This window comes from Schistocerca cancellata, chromosome 1 (assembly GCF_023864275.1).
Source record: "Schistocerca cancellata isolate TAMUIC-IGC-003103 chromosome 1, iqSchCanc2.1, whole genome shotgun sequence".
Taxonomy (NCBI): Eukaryota; Metazoa; Arthropoda; class Insecta; order Orthoptera; family Acrididae; genus Schistocerca; species Schistocerca cancellata.
The window spans coordinates 362617398-362638409 of record NC_064626.1 but is presented as its reverse complement, the minus strand read 5'-3'; the positions used below and the strand labels follow the sequence as shown (position 1 = coordinate 362638409).

The following is a 21012-nucleotide window of genomic DNA, read 5'->3' as shown; positions in this document are numbered from 1 at the left end:
AAGAACAAATAGTTAGTTCATAATAAAGAATTTTTTGGTAATAATTTAAAATTGTGTTCTAGAATGGGTACCAAAATATACCACTGTCCTTCACAAACAATAGGCTAGTAAGAGTTGGAAAGATTTCTTGAATGACATAATAGGTAGTGCGCTGGTTGTAGCGCAACCGACATTTGATCATGATTTTAAGGGAGATTTTGTTACAATAAATTTCAACTGCACAGCAACATCACATTGCACTGGAATGAGTGACGATGAAGATATAATGTAAAGAAAAAAAAAGCTGGCTACTTTTCTTACATTTAATCTGTTATCTCATATAAGAAGTACCATATTTTTGGGTTGCTCCACAAACCAAAATGAAGTTTTTAGAATCAAAAGATTGTAATAAGTTTCATTTGTGGTGAAAATTCACGAACACCAAGCTTCTTGCCTCTTGACGTGAGAGCACACGATGAAAACTGATTCACTTTAGAAACAAATGTACACACACGTAAACACCGAATGGTATGGTAAAGGACACTACACAAATTGGAACATTTCATATTGACTGCTACCTGTTTTTGATTGCTGCCAGCTTAAGTGATCTGTTGATCTATCAGTGCTGGCTCTTTCGAAGCATTTCAAACTGTTGTATTGTGTGAATCAATTGAAATATAAATAATGTAACAGGTGTGTTGAAACATGTACGTGTCTATAATGTGTTTCCAAGAGTCCTCGTTACGTCCATGTCTTAATTAGAGAAGGAAGAAAGATAAGAGTTTAACATTCAATTGACAGTGCAGTCACTAGACACAGGTGTCTCATTTATACCATAGCTGCTGATCAGTTCGAAGCAAGTGGATCCATGCGTTGCCAGTACTTATCAAGATATAAGCAAACATTCCCCACCCCCTTTCCTGTCTTGCAGCCCTTCTAGAAGTATAGGGTATGTCATTCTTTCTGTGCTCCTCACATTTCCGTGAACCAAACCATATTTTTTCCGTAGATGGATGAACAGAAAAAAGACTGCATGTTGAGAATAGTATCAGTTGCTATACAAAAACTTTTCAAGGTCTGCCAATTAGGGATTGTGAGCTATTGATAGTACTTAACAGGATTAATTTTTATAGCAGTGAGTGTTGACAAAATATATGAAAGTAAGTGTAGTCAGTGAGGGAACTGGAAGGATTTTTTAAAAAAAAATGCTGTAATACAGGAGAGCCTGGAAAGTAAGGGGAGTTGGTCACTCTTACTGACTTGAGAAAGATAGTTTCAATTAGAGGTGGGAAAAATTTGTTCTTTTCAGAGATTTCATCAGAACCACTTACTCACTGAAATGAACCATATCTTTTTTCATGGCTCGTCACTCACCATTTCCTTACTAAAGTAAACGAAAGGAATATGCCCTACCTTTTTTTATTCAAGGTTATTCTACCTGTGTTTTTATCTTATTTCAACTTGGCCTTTGGGCCAACAGCAGAAGCATTTCCGAAACAGCCAAGTTTGTAAACTGTTTGTGCGTCCCTGTGGTTAAAGTATACCATGTATACCAAAATGGTGTGACAGAAACAGATGCTGAGGCACTCTAGTGCACCGTGGGCAATACATGACATGGTTGTACAAATAATGTGGAGATATGCACAGGTTAACAGATGTGCAGCTGTAGAGCGACTGACCGCCAAGTTGAACCAATGGGCTACCAACAGTGTCTCCTTAATGACTGTTCAAAGAACGTTTCTGCATATGGGCGTCCACAGCAGACACCTGATTCATACACCCATGGTGACTGCTGTTAAAGGGCAATGAAGGCTGGGATTTGCACGTCAGTACCATAAATGGGTGTCCACTGAGTGGCAACAGCTGATCTTTTCAGATTAATTATGTTTTATGTTCCCTTAGACAGGTGGCACTTGGCCTGTGTGGCCCTCAAAACAGTCACTGGAAGGATGCAGGCTGGAGGAGGGAGTGTTATAGTCTGGGGAATGTTGTCATTCTGGAAGGTACAATGGATCAACGCAAGTATGAATCTATCCTTGGTGACTATATCCACGCCTACATGCAGTTTGTTTTTCCTTGACACTGTGACTTCTACCAGCAGGACAGTGCAACCTGTTGCACAGCTCACAGTGTGCGTGTGTGGTTTTAAGAGGAGGAGTTGACAACCTTACTCCCATGGCTATTAAACTCCCTAGATTTAAAACTAATCAAGAATCTGTAGGACTACCTTGAGTGGTCTGTTCGCGCCAAATCAAGAAACCTAGCACAGCTGGCCGTGGCACTGGATCCGATGTGGCTCTGCATCCCTGTTGGTACGTTCCAGAATGTCATTGACACTTTTCCTGTATGTCCTCACTGCAAAAGTTGGTTATTCAGGATTTTGACCAGTGGTCACAGTGGGTTGGCGAGTAATCCTGTAGAGTGCTGTCTACCTAGAAGCAACTGTGCTGAGTCTGCACTGCCTGAAAGCATGAGGTGACATGTGAATGTTCAGCGAGGAACTTGCCGTGCACAGCTTTCAGAGCATTCCTTTACATGAAGCTTGCATCCCTATAGGTGTTCTTATGACATCTCTAAGGGAAGTGACTACATTTAGCCTCATTACAGTACCATTTTCTGTCTGTTGTGCAGTGTTGTCAAAGTGCTGAATCAGTCATTCTTGCCTTCAGTCTTGCAAAGTCTGATGAAACTAGCTCCCAGTTTGTTTGTACTATGGGCCTCCCATGTTGACATTTGGTCACGACGCTGTTGTGTAACTAGCAGATGGTGCCCCACTTTACAATGTCTCCATCAGTTCTTAGCAAAATTTTATTCTTGCACTTACTATTCTATGTGCAACAACAGATACCTTTCATTGCCCCTGAAAGGCAAATGTCTAGGTTTGAGTCACAGTCTAACACACAGTTTTAATCTGCCTGCTCTTATTGATGACATGCAAGAGGAAATCCTGGGCCTTTGAATTACACTCTGAAAATATACTGCAGCCTTCTAGTGCAATCAGATTTATTCTTCATCTTTATTTTAAGTTGTGTAAGTGTGTGCAGCACTATTACTTTTTCTTGAGTTTGTTTTATGTGATTCTCAACACCAGCAAACAGGGTTTTTAAGTACTTACATTACTGAAAAACAATGCTCCACAAATTTAGTTTTACTGACAACTTTTGCTAGTCAAATTTAGTGAGCCTACTGTCACTCTATGCAAACTACATAGCAAATGTGAAGGAAAACAGTCTTCCTTTGTACATGAAATTCATGTGGGCTGTAGATTACAGTGTTGGAAGTGCTGAAAGTTAGTTTTTTATTTCCCAATATGTTTCACTCTATAATACAGACAAAATTAATGTAAACTGCCTTTCAGCACAAAAGCCTGTGAGCATAAAATAGGTAATGTTTTTATGAGGTTGTGCTGAATGAAGTACCTCTCTCTCTCTCTCTCTCTCTCTCTCTCTCTCTCTCTCTCTCTCTCTCTCTCTGTGTGTGTGTGTGTGTGTGTGTGTGTGTGTGTGTGTGTGTGTGTGTGTGTGTGTGTGTGTGAAAAGGAATATGGACTGATAGCTTTTTGCTATTAGATAGCTCATACGGAGAGATGCCTTTCCTGCTGCGAGAAACAGCTGAGGTTGTCTTCTCGCAGTTGAACCCCTTAAGTTCCGTTATTAATCCTAGTAGCAAAAGCTTAAGCATTTGGAGCGTTCCCCATTCGTGTGTGGACTGCTATTAACAAATGTGACATTTTTAAGTGAGTTGAACAAGAAAAATGTTGTTTGTACTTTGTAGACAACTTGTATACAAAACCAGATGCAAAACAGCAACTGTATTAATGAAAGCTGAAAATCTAACAGGAAAAATTTTTCTCACAAAACTACACACATGGTGTATTTTGTATGCCAAAGAAGGCAAACTAACTTTTAAACTTCTTACAGACACACAGCAGGTGTCTGACAGAGGATAAAACCTATCAGCATAGTACCTGAAGCAGTAATGAAGTAATAGCAGTTTGGCAGACTCAACAAAAGATCTAAACTCACAGAAATTAAAGTTAATTTACGTTTGGCTTGATATGTTTTAATGAAACTTGTCAAAGCATGTTGATGTTACTAAGATGGTTTTTCTTATGCCAAGTAGTTCCTTAATAATGCAGTCTCTCTCTCTCTCTCTCTCTCTCTCTCTCTCTCTCTATCGTAGTTTGAGTGACAATACATTGTTGATATATGCTTCTGTGCGTTTCGTTCATAACTTTTTAACCATAGAAAAGTAACATACGTATTTTACTCACATTTTTAGGTACGAAGGTCCAGAACTGGAAATGTGGTCTCTTGGTGTAACACTGTATGTTATGACATTTGGTGAAAACCCTTTTTTTGACGTTGAAGAAATTATGAAAGCAGAATTGCACCCACCTTCATCGGTTTCAGAAGGTAATTTACTGCAGTTTCTTAATTTCATCCAATTATTTCGTATAATGACCCTGATGATGGCCATAATACTTTCAACTTTCAGAAGTATAACAACAGAAATCTGCTAACAATATTAAAATTGTAGTGTTCTTAGAAATGTCAGGAAATTTAAATATTTTCCCTTTGGCTTTACTTTCCTCACAATTATCTAAGGACATTACTGAGAGGGAGTTAACATAAAAACTATTTCATGTTTGGAAATATTTAATTGAATAAGGCAAAATATATTTTTGTGTCTATTTCTTTAGTTCTAGATTTGTTCATTTCATTAGTTTCAATATTAGTATTTTTACTTCTGTGCGTGTGTTTGTTTTGGGCATGAAACACGTAGCAACAAAGATTGTTCCAAAATTGTTGAATTTCGACCAAAAATGAAGTCACATGTAGATTGCTCAGGAATTGCTGAATGAAGATGATAATGCAGAATTTGTAAAGAATGATGTAACAAGTGATGAAACATGCATATACAGGTATCATGTCACAACCAAGTCCCAATCATCCCAATGGAAACTGACTGAAGATACAATGCCAAAAAAAATTCGACAAGTTCAATCATACTTGAAGGTTCTTCTCACTGTTTTCTGTGGTTACAATGAAATAGTGCATCATGAGTTCCTGCCTCATAGTCATATGTTCAATAAAATATAATACCTGGAAGTTATGTGCTGTTTGCGTGAAGCTATCTGAAGAAAACAGCCACTTGTGGAAATGGCAGTACAATAAGGCTCCTGCACACATCTCCATGCCTGTTCGTGGTTTTTTGGGCAAAAAAAGAAAACCCTTATGTTGTCTCGGCCACCATAGTTTCCGGACATTCCCTCCTTGCGACTTGTTTCAATTCCCGAGGCTGAAGAGAACTATAAAATGACGTTGTTTGGCCACCATTGATGAGATAAAAACAGATCTGCTGAAGAAGCTGAACATCATAACAAAAAGTGAGTTCCAGATGTGCTTCCAAGATTGGAGAAAGTACTCTCACAAGTGTATTATATCTGAGGGCAATTACTTTGAAGGGGAAGTAGTCGATGTTGATGAGTAAATATCCTGAAAAGAAAAAAAGAAAAATCTTCCCATTACTTTTGTATCACGCCTCATATATGGAGCTACTCTCTCTGATGATGCCTTTATTTTTCTAACAGCAGTGAAGTAAGTTAGTATGTTGATAAGGAAACAACAATCCAGGCTGCAGATGACAATAAAACTTTCAAGATATCTGAATAATTTTCAACAACATGCTATTATTACAACAGATGAATGTACTGTTGATTGCTAGAAGAACTGTGGACATAAGAGGCAGTGATAAATGGTAGAGATTGACACTAAGAGGAGTGTGCTATTTATCAAGAATCCAAAATAATTTATTTTCTGATCTTTCTGTACATATCAAATATCCAGATAATAAATATTAATTTATTATTTATGGTCAAATTTTGTCCAGATATCTTACTAGTGTAAGTGCGTAATCATTTTGAAAGTTCACTAAAACCACCATGAGAAGTGTTACCCTTGAAGTAAGTAAGCTGAAGCAAGTGCACTCGATGAAAAAGAGTTATTCCACTGAAGTGGATGTAAGAATTAACACATTTGAAGGATACTATCTCAAAGGATTTGAATGTCAATGTGGTTCCAGGCTCAAACCTATGGGAAGACTGGGCTCATAGCAAAGCTCAGAAACATTCTTTCAATAAAAGATAAACATTGTCAGAGCCAGGTTGAGTTGATTCTTACAGGTAAATGTGAACAGTTACAAAGTTCTGGGTCGGGATATACAGGGCGTTTCAAAAAGAAAGAGCAGATTTCAAACATTTATTTCTCAAAAACTACAAATGATAGAAACACAATTCCAACGGTCCTTCACTCAATATGAGTACCAAATGTTACACAACAAATATCAAAACTGTACCTCAATATGAGCACCATTTGTTACACGACAAATATCAAACCGGTATCTCATTTCTTGCCACACACGACGCAACTGGTCTTTAGTTACCGAATTCACGGCCGCAACAATTCGATGTCGTACCTCTTGAAGAGTAGCGGGCATAGGTGGGACATAAACACAGTCCTTTATGTACCCCCACAAATAAAAATCGCAGGGAGTAAGGTCTGGTGACCTGGGAGGCCACAGACGATGACATTGATCTTGTGCTCCTGCTCTTCCAATCCACCGTCCTGGAATGGTGTTATTTAGGTACCGTCGTACAGGTTCAGAGAAGTGTGGTGGGGCGCCATCTTGCATGAAGATGAAGTGATTTGAATCTTCCTGAAGTTGAGGAAATAGCCAGTTTTCTAACATGTCCAGGTAAATGGTTCCTGTGATAGTTTTCTCCATGAAAAAGAAAGGTCCATAAACTTTGTTTACCGAAATTGCACAAAAGACGTTAACCTTTGGTGAGTCTCTTTCATGTTGAATAACGTCCCTCGGAGTTTCACTCGCCCAAATTCGTACGTTATGCCGATTAACTTTACCAGAAATGTGAAACGTTGATTCATCTGAAAAAATTAATCGTTCGGCAAAATTGTCCTCTTCCATGTCCTGTAGAATTGCAGTTGAAAATTCGAACCTTTTGTTGTGGTCGTCAGGACGCAATGCTTGCAATAACTGCAGTTTGTACGGCTTCATGTGCAGACGGTTACTCAGAACGCGCCATACCGTTGTTTTAGACATGTTTAGTTCGTGACTTGCCCGTGTCGTGGATTTTCTAGGGCTCCTTTCGTAAGCTGCACGGACACGCTCGACATTTTCATCCGATGTGTGTGGACGACCCGTGCTTTTTCGCTTGCAGATGCAACCATCTTCTACGAATCTGTGATGCCACTCATAAATTTGCTTATGACGAGGCGGCTGTTTGTTGAATTGACGGCGGAATGCACGTTGCACACCAACAATGGACTCTAACTTTGCAAATTGCAGCACACAAAATGATCGTTCCTGTGGTGTCGTCGCCATTTTCCTACAAACAAACGCCAGCGCCACTGCGGATTTGCATGGAACTTCTGCGCGGACCATTGAAAAACTTTGAACCTTTCTCTGACAAGAAACGTTTGAATTGTGTTTCTATCATTTGTAGTTTTTGAGAAATAAATGTTTGAAATCTGCTCTTTCTTTTTGAAACGCCCTGTATGTGCTTCACTTCTTAAAGATGGCTGTTCATAAACTGAAATAATTTATAACCAAAGCAAGGGCTATTGGACGGTATACTATAGTGCTTTCAAGCAAATTCCACAAACCCAACCCCCTAGGTCTCCCCATTGGTTTTCTCATTGTGGCTGGGTACAGTGATCCCTATGAACGAACCCCCTGCTGTTGTTGATCAACGCTTCCAATCCTTTGTCTGTAACCTCCCATCCTACATGCAAGACACTGCTTACTTCCTTCCCCACCTTTCCACAGTTCCTTTCCCATCACTGCCAGACTCCTTTTCAGCCACTGTGGATGCAGTGCCTATATGCCCTAACATCCCCCATTTCCATGGCCTTGTCAGCCACAGAAAACTATCTTTCCCAACTTATATTGAACTCACCGCCTCTTTCCTAATCCTCTTTGCCAATCACACCCTGGCCCACAATTATTTTCAAGGGCCAAATTTGTAAATAAATCTGTGGTACTGCCATGGATACTAACATGCCACCATCGTATGCCAACCTATTTATGACCCATCTGGAGGAATCCTTCACACCCAGGCAACACTTAAAGCCCCTTATCTGGCTCAGATTCATTGCTGACATTTTCATGATCTGGACCCATAGCAGGGACACCTATTGGCAAATCCGCTTCCCTGGTTCTTCTGAACTCTACAAGCCACCTTTTTAGATGTTTGATCGCCACCTCTCAGATGGCTTCTCAAATATATGTGTTCAAATCAAGCACACCAACCAACAGCACCACCTCTGCTTCTACAGCTGTTACTAGTTCCACATCAACAAGTCTCTTCCATACAACCTTGCCAGCTATGGATGCTGCAGCTGTATTATGAGTTGTCGAAATATACTGATAACCTTCCCAGTGCCTTTGACAGACAGTGTTGTATCCAGCTCATCCCATGTACAGATCTTCAATGCCATCTCCTCCTCTGACACTAGTAACCCTGTTAACCAGCCACCAATCAGCACACCCGACTCAACCACTATCACTCTGGCCTTGAAAAGCTCAATCACATCCTCCACTAGCATTCAGCATCTCTCGTGTTGTGAGATGAGGAATATCCTTCCCAAAATCCTATCCACATCACCCAAAGTAGTGTTCCACCACCCATACAACCTCATGAGTATCTTTGCCCATCCCTGCTCCCAATCCTGCACGCCATAGATCGTTTCCTTGTAGTCGACCCAGGTGCAAGACCTGTCCTGTACACATGTCCACCACCTCCTACCACAATCCAGTTACAGGTATCTTCTCCCCAATGAAAGGCGGGGCCACTTGTGAAAGCAGCCATGTTAAATATAAGATACACTGCAGTTACTCTACATCATTCTATGTGGGCATGACTTACACGAATAGCCACTGCCAAACTGTGACAAATCACAAACTTGATCCTCCAGCTGCCAAATGTACTATGCATAACAACACTAATGACTTCAATAGCTGCTTCACTACACAGGCCATTTGGTTATTCCCTTCCAGCACAAGTTTTTCTGAACTACTCAGGTGGAAATTCTCTCTCCAGCACATCCTGCACTCTTGCAATACCCCTGCACTAAACCTTTGCTAACCAATTTCTTGCTACCTCACTGTACCCTTTCCCTTCTCTCTTCTGTCCACACCATACTTTCTCCATTCATATCATGTACAGCCTTCTCCCACCACTGCTCCCCGATCCCCACCCTCTCTCTTTCTACCCGTCTCCCTTACTCCCCCCTCCCAGTCTTCCTCACCACCACCACCTTCTCCTTTCCTTCCTTCCATCTGCCCCCCACCCCCGAGCCCCCCTCTCCTTAGTAACCTTTATATGCTGTTACCCTCTGAACTACTCCTTTTAATCTTCTTGTGCTGCCACTGACTCATTTGGTGAAAGACCTGCCTCATTCTAGCATCTGACCCACTCCTTGTCTTGTGGCTCCTTACTGTACCTGCTCCCAACTTCCATCTATCCAGGCAACTACTTTCAATAAACTGTTTTAATAACTAGTCTTGCTCCTACCATCAGCATGTATGTTTGGGTGTCTGTGTGGTTATATGTGTCAATGTGTGTACTTTTACTAGCAAAAGAGCAAGAACTTGAAAGCTAACGTTAACTGTTTTTTATTACGTGTTTCTGTACACTACACACCAGTTCTTTATAGGTAAGTGATTGACTTTCCCTTATGTTACATAATAATTTAAGAGTGTTTAACAGTGCATAGGTCAGAGAAGTTCTTAATAGAGAAGCTACTGTTAAACGTATGATAATTCTGTAACAGAAAAATTATTGCAGTGAAAGGGGTGGTCGTAGAGTTATGGAAACAGCTAGAATGATGATGCATGCACATGCCGATGTGCCATAATGTGTTGAAGCTGATTTTGTCATTTCAACCCCATGTATTTATAATGGGTTAGGATTTTATGAACCCAAGTCTACCTCCTTGTGACTTACTGACACCTCAAGAAACATATTATGATACAATTGCATCTAACAGGATCTGGTTGCTGTACTAAACCTGTAAAACAAAGAAGATAAGACACATCAAAGAAATATGAAGGAAGTTTGACTGTCTGTGACATTGTGGAAGGTTGTTGTATTTGCTCAGTTGGAATAATACTTTAATCAGGCTGAGAAATATAATTTGCAATTAAAAGTAATTGTGGCTATCTCCCATCAAGAACTTAAAGATTTGATAACACAAACTGAACTTAAGTCTGCTACTGATGTTTTACGTGATTATTACAAAGTCACTATAATGGGATGTCATTGGAAAGAAAATAAGTGGATAGCAGTTAATGGACCAGTTTACACTAAGCGATCCTATTAATTTTGAACAGTTTATGAAAAATCGTGATCGTGCAAGAATGTCAATGGAAAGATCCAATGGATCAATAAGAGAACTGAAAAAAAAATTGACACTTGAGTTTCAGAAGATCTGTAAATGGCTTTAGAAAAGAATGAACTACCAATGGTTTGGCTGATAAGTTCTAGACTTCTAATTTATTTATTTTTCACAACACAAATTTGTCAATTATCACCCTTATTCCTGTGCCACATGCAGCCACTATTGTAACACTACTGAGAGTTGCTGCAGATGAAATCTTGAATCAATGTTCAGCCAGTTTCATCTGTAAAAACAAAGAAAAAAGAGGATTGTAAATAATTGCTGTGAAACCAAAATCTTCATTCAAAGTTCCTCTAACATATCTATATTTGACATTTAGAGGCTCATACTGGTAACTCTTAAGAATTACAGTTCCTTGTACAGTTCTGTGTATATGCTTTTATTTACAGAGGAAGAATAATATCTTTACAAAGTATTCCAGTGCATAGAAGGCCATGCAAACTGCATTGACAGTCATACATTTGCTACCTTGGACATTCTGTATAGATACATTAACAGAGCAAGGAGTCTAGTTTCTAAAAGCCATGGAGTTATTGTGAATTTCTTTATTTTTTTGCAAAATATAGTATTCCTATCATTCATGTCCTCTGTCAATGCTGCTTCAAACATTAGCAGATGAAATGTTCAAATGTAAAGTTTTTAAATGACCATGGTTTCCTGCATGCAGTTCGCTGAAGAGGAAAAAAGACTTCCACCAAACATTTTACTACTTTTTAGTACCACATTACCCATTGCCAACAGTGGTGGTTTTTTCTTTTTTTATAGTATAACCCAGTAACTGCTGCGCTTGGGATTTTGGCTTGTTCCATCTTCAATCAAGGATGTACATGCCAGTGAGAATCACTGCACATTCAAGAACCTTGTATTGTTGTGCAAGACACAGTGCCATAAGTTTAGCGTGGGCTTGGCTTTAGAAAAAAGCATCGTATTAAGTAATTGGAGACTCCAAGAAAGGAAAAAGAATCATAACAGAGCTACATATAGAAATAAAAAGAGCTAACTACTTGGCTAAATTTCATGCACTCATATGGATGGATTTAGCTGCACAAAATAAATAAATAAATAAAATTGAAATTGCATCAAACTGTTGTCAAGAAGAGCAAAAAGATGAGTCATTGAATGGATACACGACACAATAGGCCTACATCTTTGAAGTGAGCCCATTGTAGAATTTTGAAACATGTTTTGTGCTTGTGTATTATGACATTAACATTTTAAAGAACATAATTCTTATATAGGAAAACAACGATCTGTAATTAATATAAATAAACTAGAAGCAGTCTTGATCGCTTAACTTTTTTAATGGTGACCAGTTTCGATCTTTATATCAGATCATCTTCAGACCTACAATAAACAGGAATTGATATGAACATATAAAGGATGAAATCATATATTCATAAAGCAGTAAATAAATCTGATATATCATGAATGTCTGCTGGAGGCAGTGGCGCATGGCAATCCTCTTGTTTGTTGCTGGTGGTGTACTGCAACGTGAAGAACATCAGCCGCTAATTAAATACATGAAGCACCACCTACAGTCTTCGGCATTACGTCATGGATAGCCAGTCATGTAAGTTGCATTTCTGCTGCTTAAGAAAATAATGTGGTAGTTACTGTAAGTCATTATTACCATCTATAGGACTTGCAAAACACATTAAAATCTTATAGCTTATAAAATGTAGTGTAAAAAGGTAATTACTGTGACCTAAACAATGTGGCCCTCTATCATGCATCGTTATCTACCAATGCAAAGATGATGGCAAGGACAACACTGTCTGTAGTAAACAAGGCTACCTACTTGTGTTTCTAGGGCCAAAGATGATATATGTTTATATCAATTCCTGTTTATTGTAGGTCTGAAGATGATCTGATATATAGATCGAAACCGGTCACCATTAAAAAAGTTGGCGATCAAGACCGCTTCCAATTTATTTATTATGACATTCCTGGAAAGCAAAAATTTCTTCCGTAGGAATCAGCATGTGATTCCAAAATAACAACTGTTTTGTACCCAACTCGCTCTTTTTACTCATGAGACACAGAAAGCAGTAGATACCGGAAACCAGGTTGATGCTGTGTCCCTTACTTCTGGAATGTGTTGTATATACTTCAGCACTGCCACCAATTGAACAAAACATAGGCATACTGAATATCAGATGAGCTGTGTGATAAAATTGAAGAAATCTTGTGTATAGAACCCAGCATGTTGGACTCAATAGAGAGAAATCTGCAGACAGAAAAGTAACTTCAGGTGTACCCCAAGGGAGTATTGTAGGATCATTACTTTTCACAATACATATAAATGATTAAATGATTTAGTGAATGTCAGAAGTTTAAGAGGCTTCTTGTGGATGATGCTGGTGTAAACAGAGAAGTTGCAACACTAGAAAATTGTAATGAAACACAGGAAGATATGCAGAGGATTGATACTTTTTGCAGGGCCTGGCAGTTGATCCTCGTGATAAATAAATGTAATGAGTTGCACCTAAATAGGCAGAGATACGCATTATTGTATGATTACATGACTACCTAACAATTTTTGGAAGCAGTCAGGTCAGTCCCATAAAACATCTAAGAGTATGTATACAGAGTGATTTAAAGTGGAATCCACATAAAACTAATTGCCAGAGTGAGATTCATCGGAAGAATCTTAACCACTGTTAGTCCTATATTTGAATATTGCTTGTAAGTCAGAGATCTATACAAGATAGGATTGATAGAGGAAATAGAGAATATCTAAAGGATAGCAGAGCATTTTGTTACAGGTTCATTTAATAAGCACGAAGGCAGAGATGCTCGGCTACCTCCAGTGGCACACACTGCAAGAGAAGCATTCTGCATTACTATTAAAATTCCAAGAGCTCACACAGAAGCCTTACCAACAATTGTTTCTTCCATGAACCATTCGCAACTGGAACAGAAGACGAGAGGAAGTGGCAGTGATACATACATACTCTCCACCGAGTATATATGTAGATGTCTCAAATGGCACTTCATATTAAACCACTGTGTTTGGCTTCTTCCTGTGCGAATAACACGAGGTCGATTAGTTACATGCTGAAGAGAAAGGAATCAAGTCAGTGACTTAGTTCCTTTCTCCGCTGCACTTCGCGCCATGCCAGTAGACTGTACTGTCAGTGAGCTTGTACTGTGCCACCTTCAAACTGGATGCCATTGGCTTGCAGCAAGCAGGCGCAGAAAGTGTAACACAACACTAACTTGGCACCAACCTCGTGATGTGTCATGGTTATTGTTGATTGTTGTTGTAAGTTATTGAATGCTATCTTTTGAAATGTCTCCCAAATGAAAGTGAGTACAAGAGGAAGAGAATCAAGGAGGTTAGAGTTAAAGGGTTGCAGTGGGAAAGCAGTTCCTGGAAAATCTATTGGTGCTGTTTGCAGGTAATGTATCAGTACTGACATTTACCCATTCTACAAGTTCAGTGTAATATAAATCCCATAGCATGTGCTACATGCTTTGTGGTTACCTGACAAGTTCCAGATGCTGAATGGAATGTTTCTAACTTATCAGTGAGGATGATCGCTTCGAGGTACTTTCAAACTTTTTAAACGTGGACAAAAAGACCAGGATATTTATCTACAAGGGTTAATTGTGCCAGGCGACATCACAAAAAGGAGGCCAAGAAAAGTTGTCAGTGACATCGATAGCATCAAGAAACAACATTTCTTTGTTTACCATGCCATTGTCTGTGGTAGAAGAGTTCGTGTCTGCAACTGTGCTTACCTCAGTCTTCCTGCTGTATCACAGAAACTCCCCCCCCTCCAGTTGCTAGTTAATGGACAAATTCCTAAGGACGCGTGTGAAACAAATCTATGTATAAACAAAATTTCAGAAAATGTAATAAATTTGATAGATACCCGCATCACACCTTTCCCACTTAAAGGAACGCATTATGCTGGGAAGGAAATGAAATGCCTAAATGCATGCCTCAGTCTGAAAATTATGCATGAAATGTTCGTTAAGAAGTATCCAAAAGTAAATGTGAAGTACGATTTCTATAGGAAACATTTTCGTGAAAATTACAATTTTACTTTCAGTTGTCCTCAAATTGTTGTATGTGGCAAATGTGAGGGACTTCAGGCTAAGTTAAAAAAGTTCACATACCTCTGACAGTAGTAAAAGAGCTGCATAACTTGAGTTGGATATTCACAAGCAGCACAGCAGGACATTTTATAAATTCAGTCAAATAACTGGGGCAAGAATGTATGGGCAGGAATGACATTGTTGGACTAGCTTTCGACTTCATGCAGAACTTGCCTCTGCCAAACATTCCATTTACATCGTAGTAAGGATATGCGTTGCATTGACACACACTGAAAAATTTAAAAAATTTCCCACCGATTTTCCGAAGAGGTCACCCGTTTTGCTAGTGACTGTGTGTTTGGAACGCTGAAGAGACAAATATGGAAATGTGACTGAGTTTACAACTCCCTAAAGAGTATGTGGAAGTTGTAGCAAACAGTATTCCTCAAGTTACAGTTGTTATGGTGGAGAGTGAAGATACAATGGACTTTGACACATGGTAGCCTCATTATTACAAAAAAGTACAGTCTAGGGAAACAGCACATCCCAAGGTGCCTTGTCAAGAAAAACAAAAGTTTTCTGTGGAAATATTCGAAGAATTTCATTATGAAGCAACAAAACTGGGAGTCATGACTACCTACTCGTCCATAAACAGCTGTGTCAGTCACTCCTTGAATCTCGTTAAAACTAAATTTGCTTCTTTTCAAATTGGGTTGCAAAGGCTACATGGCAGAAGGAAGGTTAGAATAAAAAAAAAAAAAAAAACAAAAAAAAAAAATGTAAGATATTCAGAAACTGGTTAAGTATATTCATGGAGAAGATGCTGAAATTTTTTATGAGGAGGTATTGAAATGGCCAACTAAACTTTGAATTCTATGAAATTGTTGTTTTCGTGTTCAGTTGAAGGTAATTTTCCATTAGTTAATCAATAAACTTGAGTTTTAGACCGGAAATGTGTAATTTTGAATGTGTAATACTCACAAAAAGTGCTAAATTCCCTTGTTGGCTGGAGAAAGGAATTATGTTATAAATTTATAATTTTTTCTTTTTTTATCTTTTTCTTTTTTTCCAGAAGATACTTTTTAGAATACATGAAAATTATTTTCATTCACAGTATGTATGATTGGCGTGCAACAAATGTTGAAAATTTCAATGCAATCTGTCAAATAGTTTCATAACAAGACAGTTTCTTGTCTCTCCTTAAAAGTAAGAAAAAATGAAATAGTTCCTTTCTCCACCGAACCATTCTATTATACCACCACCTTCTCAGACCAATTCAGTTATCAAGAGAGAAATGAAGGCACTCACTCTGAAAACAGGATTGTGCACAGAGCTTGATTGGAATATTCTTGAATTTTATCCTGTATCTCGAAGTACATGCTTAACTAGAATCTTCAGTGATATTCTAGATAGCTATACAGAATTAAAGGTCACTCAAACTAGAGCAATACTCAATCCTGAAAAACCAATAGATGATACAACGATGTAGGAAAAATATAGATTGCCACTTGCCTGTAAAGTTGAAATGTTAAGTTGTGACAGGCACAATTAAGACACTTATACAAAGCTTGCAGCCATGGCCTTCATCAGAAAAAGAGATGCACGCCATTCGTATACACAAGCAATCCTGTAAGCATTCTAGTCTCTGTACACGCTGCCAGAGAGCATTCCTCTCTCCCCACCTGTACACTACTATCACTTCCCCTACTCTGCCCCCCTCCAGATTGCTGCTCCCATCCAATGTGATACTTGCTTTCTGCTGTGAGCTGCTGGAATTGGTGGTCACGTGTGCATTAGGTGTGATTGCTTGTGTGTATGAATGGTGTGTGTTTCTCTTTTTCTGAAGAAGGCTGTGGCTGAAAGCTTCATGTAGGTGTCGTTTAATTGTGCTTGTCTGCAACTTAACATATAGTCTTTACAGTAAGTAGCTATCTATCTTTTCCTATGTTGTTGACATGCCTGCTTGGAGTTGCCATTGTTCAATAGATGATACCTTAAGATATGGATTCCTAACATTACTCAGCATCTTTTTTAAACTTCTGGAACACTTAAATACTTGATTTATTTCCAATATTCATCACAGTTGTAAGTCATCTCTTTGTGGCCACTAGTTTCACACCATCACGTCCATTTTCAAATCATCGAAAAGTAGTCGCCACAAAGATATGACTGTTACTGGAAAAAAAATTTTCACTCAGGTTGCTGGTTCTGTTCTCCATTTTACTGAAACTTAATAAACTTAAGTACATATCGGCATGCAGGGAATAATAAGCAGAGAAGCACTAACATACTGACAAGGTCTACTGTACAGGTACTAGAATCGACATCTTAGAAGAAAACTGACCACATGTCAGTCACTGCTTTAACGTTGTTCTTTTATTGTCAGGATTGAGCGTAGCACAAACAAATCATTCACAGTAAAGAATGATTTACCTGAAGCAGGTTCTGTATTGGGTCAAATACTCTTCAGTTTCTGTACCAGTGACTTTCCTGACACCACTATTGACAAAGTCTGATATGTTGCTGACCTAACATTAACATTCAAACTAACACGCTAGGAGGAGAGAGAAACACCCCCTTCCAAGGACCACTCCACTGAATTTATATTGCAAGAAGTTGAGCTCTCAAGACAGAAGTAAGCACATTCCACTTGAATGATAGAATAGCAAGGCAGCATCTCAATTTTAACTTTTGTTGGGAAAGCTAAAACAACATTTTCTCTCTTCATACCTTTCGTAACCCTGAATCATTTACTGACAAACAAAATGTATTGGGAAGTACCAGCAAGAAACCTAAGACATAAAAGTATGTCATGAAGAAATTAGGTAGCACATTTGTGGCCAACCAATGCAGTTACTCTGTGTACTGCATATCTTATCTTAGTCGACTCAGTTGCTGAATATTGTGCCTCAGTTGAGCAATGGCCACTCTACTAACAACATGAGCTTCCAGCTTCACAAATGCATGAGAATTCCTGCAGAAAGAATGAATCAGTTTGTGTGTTGTGGATGAACACTATCAGTAACATTGCACATCCACACTTTAGGTGGCAGGAAGCAACAATATCAGAGTTGAGGAAGTTAAATCCCTCTACCCATCCACAAAACCACTCAGCCTTTAAGATCCTTAACAACATTCCTCCAAACTGATTAGTGCCCAATATGGAACTCTTCCACAATATCACTCAGTTAAATAACAAAGTTTCAATTTGAAATGAAATGTACAGGCTAGATTCAACTACGGAAAGTTTATACTAAGTGCCATGTCCTAAGGTATAAAGAAAATTTGCAGTTCTCGTTAGTGACTGCAGTTCAAGACCACTTAGGGTACATGGTCAAAGAATGTTCTCAGCAGAAATATACTGGAATGCTCCAAGATTTCCAAAACTGTTCCTTTGGCACTCAACAGGCTGGTGGTGCTGGTTGTAGATCTATGTTTCTGTAGTCCGTAATGTGGTTTTATTTCTTTAATTGCTCTTATTCTGCCAAATAAAAATAAAGTAGTTTCAAACTGGAGAAAATAAGACTTTATGTGAAAGCAGTATCTTGCATAGCACAGAACTTCAGCATCAATGAAAAAATATTTAGTTTACTACAAATCTTTATTATTTTTAGTACTGGTACTTTATATATCTTTAAGATTTACACTAATGATGAAATTTTACAGTGTATTTTAATAGTAAACCTGTTACAGAGCTTATGGAGCTTCTCCACTGGATGTTGGAAAAGAATCCAAGAGAACGTTGTACTGTGAAACAGCTTGTAGAACATCCATGGATCAGTAAGGAAGTTGACATGACAGGATACAATTTTCAAGACATTGTCTCTTGCTGTAAGTTCATTAAGCTTTGTGTATGGGGTCTGTTCATTAAGCTCAATTATTATTATTATTATTATTATTATTATTATTATTATTATTATTATTATTATTACTACTACTACTACTACTACTACTACTGATATTTGTTACTTTGTTGTTGTCCCCTCTCATTTTATTAATTCTCCATCTATACTATAAGAGGCAGGGTTGCGATATTTTTACATTGCTTGTGATAATGAAAAGTATTTTAACTTGAGTGTTTTCGTCCAACAGATCCTCAAGAAGCACATCCTCCTGTCTATTATTCAGAATACAGATGTGATTCCGCAAATGATTCATTGTCAAATAGGTTTCCAGTCACAGAATCATCATCTGCATTGTTGTCCAATCATGAAGATGATTCCAATGCTGATGATAGAACAGTTGGAAGCTCAAACTCACTTGGTAGCCTGACAACTGTTGAAAATTTTGGAACTGAAGAGGATGTTATTACGTCAGTGACAGGTATGTTATTAATACACAGTAGAAAATGAAATCTTGAGCAGAGATGTGCAAAGAGGAAATCAACACTCTCTCAAATTAATTTCAGTACAAAAGATAGCAGGCTTCTGTCAGCCCATCATAAATACTATTTAAAGGTAGTGTAAGCATTTGACACACAAATGCACTGTGCAGTACTTCAAACTGCAGTACAACAAACTGCTTCCGATGCGAGGCCCACAAAAAAGACAGGCTGCAGCGTGTATGTCACGAAGGTACACCTGAGCTCGCTCGCTCAGTTCAGCAGACAAAATGCATTTCTAAACCTGTTAACTCGCAACTGGGTGTGTCTGTACCAGCAAGAATTGCATCTTCTACTGGAATCTACGATTATGAAACCTTACTGATTACTAATCGTACAACAAGATTTAAAATAAATTCTCGACATGAATGGTATAATGGCTTGTTTATAGCATTTAGTCTCTTCTGCGTAACAGTAAACAATTCATAGACGATGTGGTGCCCTGTGCAACTGATAATCACTTTGGCATGATTATAATTGTATTGTACCCTAGTACAGCCATAACAAATTATTAGTACGCCTATGGACTTCTTATCATTGTAGGACTAACAACAGTAAGATTCCATAATAGTGGATTCCAGTAGAAGATAAAATTCTCTTTTGTAAATACACACGTAGTTAAGAGTTAACAAGTGTAGAAACGCAGTTTATCTGCCGAGTTGAGTGAGCTTGGCCTACCTTCATGACATGCACCATAGCCTGTCTTTAGACCGATTCCCACTACATTGCGGCACAGGGCAATGGCATAAGCAAGCATTTTCCGCATTGACATGGCAGCTCGTGGAATTGGCATTCCCACTTGGTAGCGGCAGATGCTAGCGGTAGCCAGTAACGGACAGCCACTGAGGTATGGGGCAGGACCCACTGAAATGCCCGGCATGTTCAATTAACTGTACTGTGAACCTACATGAAGGAAAGACGAACTTGAGTGAAGACGTACCATTTTTTTTTTTTATTCTCTTTACAATGTACTCTTTCACATATTGCATTATTCATGTTTTTTTATTTCACCATAAACAGATTTCGTGACTACCGTCCATGGTTGTTCACTATCTCATTCAGAAAACCAATCGCCCTAGAACAGAAACTTATTGTTACATACATAACAGCTTTTAGTGTTGCAAATTGCAGTACCTAAACGCAGTTTACTATAATGATAGTGCATTATGCGTTATCTGATAGTCATTTACTTATAATAAAAATGTGTGACAGTTGATCCTCAATATTTACTGTGTTAAGATTGTGTATTTTAATCACTGCATGAGTGTTAGTCATTGAAATACCAATTAAGTAATATCACAACACTCATCTACATCTTTAAACTGCCATTAACGTTATCATTACCAAGATAGACATAATGCTAACACACGTACTACAATGATAAAAGTTTACATGCTCACCTACACCATTGGTGATGAATAGATTGATTACTCAGATAGTTAAGCGAGAACAAAAATTTAAAATGTGATGAGAGACTAGGATATGGTAGCAGGTATAGGAAGAGAAAATAGATAATATAGGCTTGGGGAAGGGATGAAAGGGGAAGCCACCTCATTGAATTCTGCACAGAGCATAATTTTATCATCGCTGACGCTTTGGTCAAGAATCTTGAAAGAATAATACATATTTGGAACAGTTTTCGTAACCTGATTTTAAATTGTAAGCCATTTTTCGATGCAGGTGCAGACCGAAGATAATTTATTGGTTACGAACTGCAGTTTACAACTAAAGTGATAGTAAACTCTAGCAGATTAAGGACGTGGAACCTGAATAAGTTAAGACACAGAGTTTCTTGATAATCGTAAGAGTACCATAGGGCAACGACTGACTAAAATAGAGGAAGGAATCCATTACAATACTAATGGATATCTTTGAGAGAAGAAGTGGTAAATGCAGCAGAGGATGTAAATGGGAAAGAGGTACAGTAGAAATCCTTGGATAAAACATGATAAGTTGAATTTCATTGACAGGGGAAAATATAAAAATGCAGCAAATAAAGTAGGACATGGAGAATAGAGATGTCTCAGTGTGTTGAAAATTGCAACAGCGATTTTGCATTTGGAAAACGTAGGTGCCGACATTAAATAAGAAAGAAAACTTTGCTCAAAGGAGAAGCAACTGTCAAGA

The 21012-nt window shown here is 38.4% G+C and overlaps 1 protein-coding gene across 2 annotated transcripts in view; it reads left to right on the top strand.

Annotated features, from left to right (window-relative positions):
- The window catches only part of LOC126174517 (PAS domain-containing serine/threonine-protein kinase), a 284535-nt gene that overhangs the window by 229886 nt on the left and 33637 nt on the right, over positions 1 to 21012 (top strand). For both annotated transcript variants that reach the window (XM_049921043.1, XM_049921042.1), the window contains exons 18-20: positions 4261 to 4394; positions 18198 to 18335; positions 18597 to 18827. In XM_049921043.1, the coding sequence (XP_049777000.1) occupies positions 4261 to 4394; positions 18198 to 18335; positions 18597 to 18827 (503 nt within the window). The remainder of the gene's footprint in view (positions 1 to 4260; positions 4395 to 18197; positions 18336 to 18596; positions 18828 to 21012) is intronic.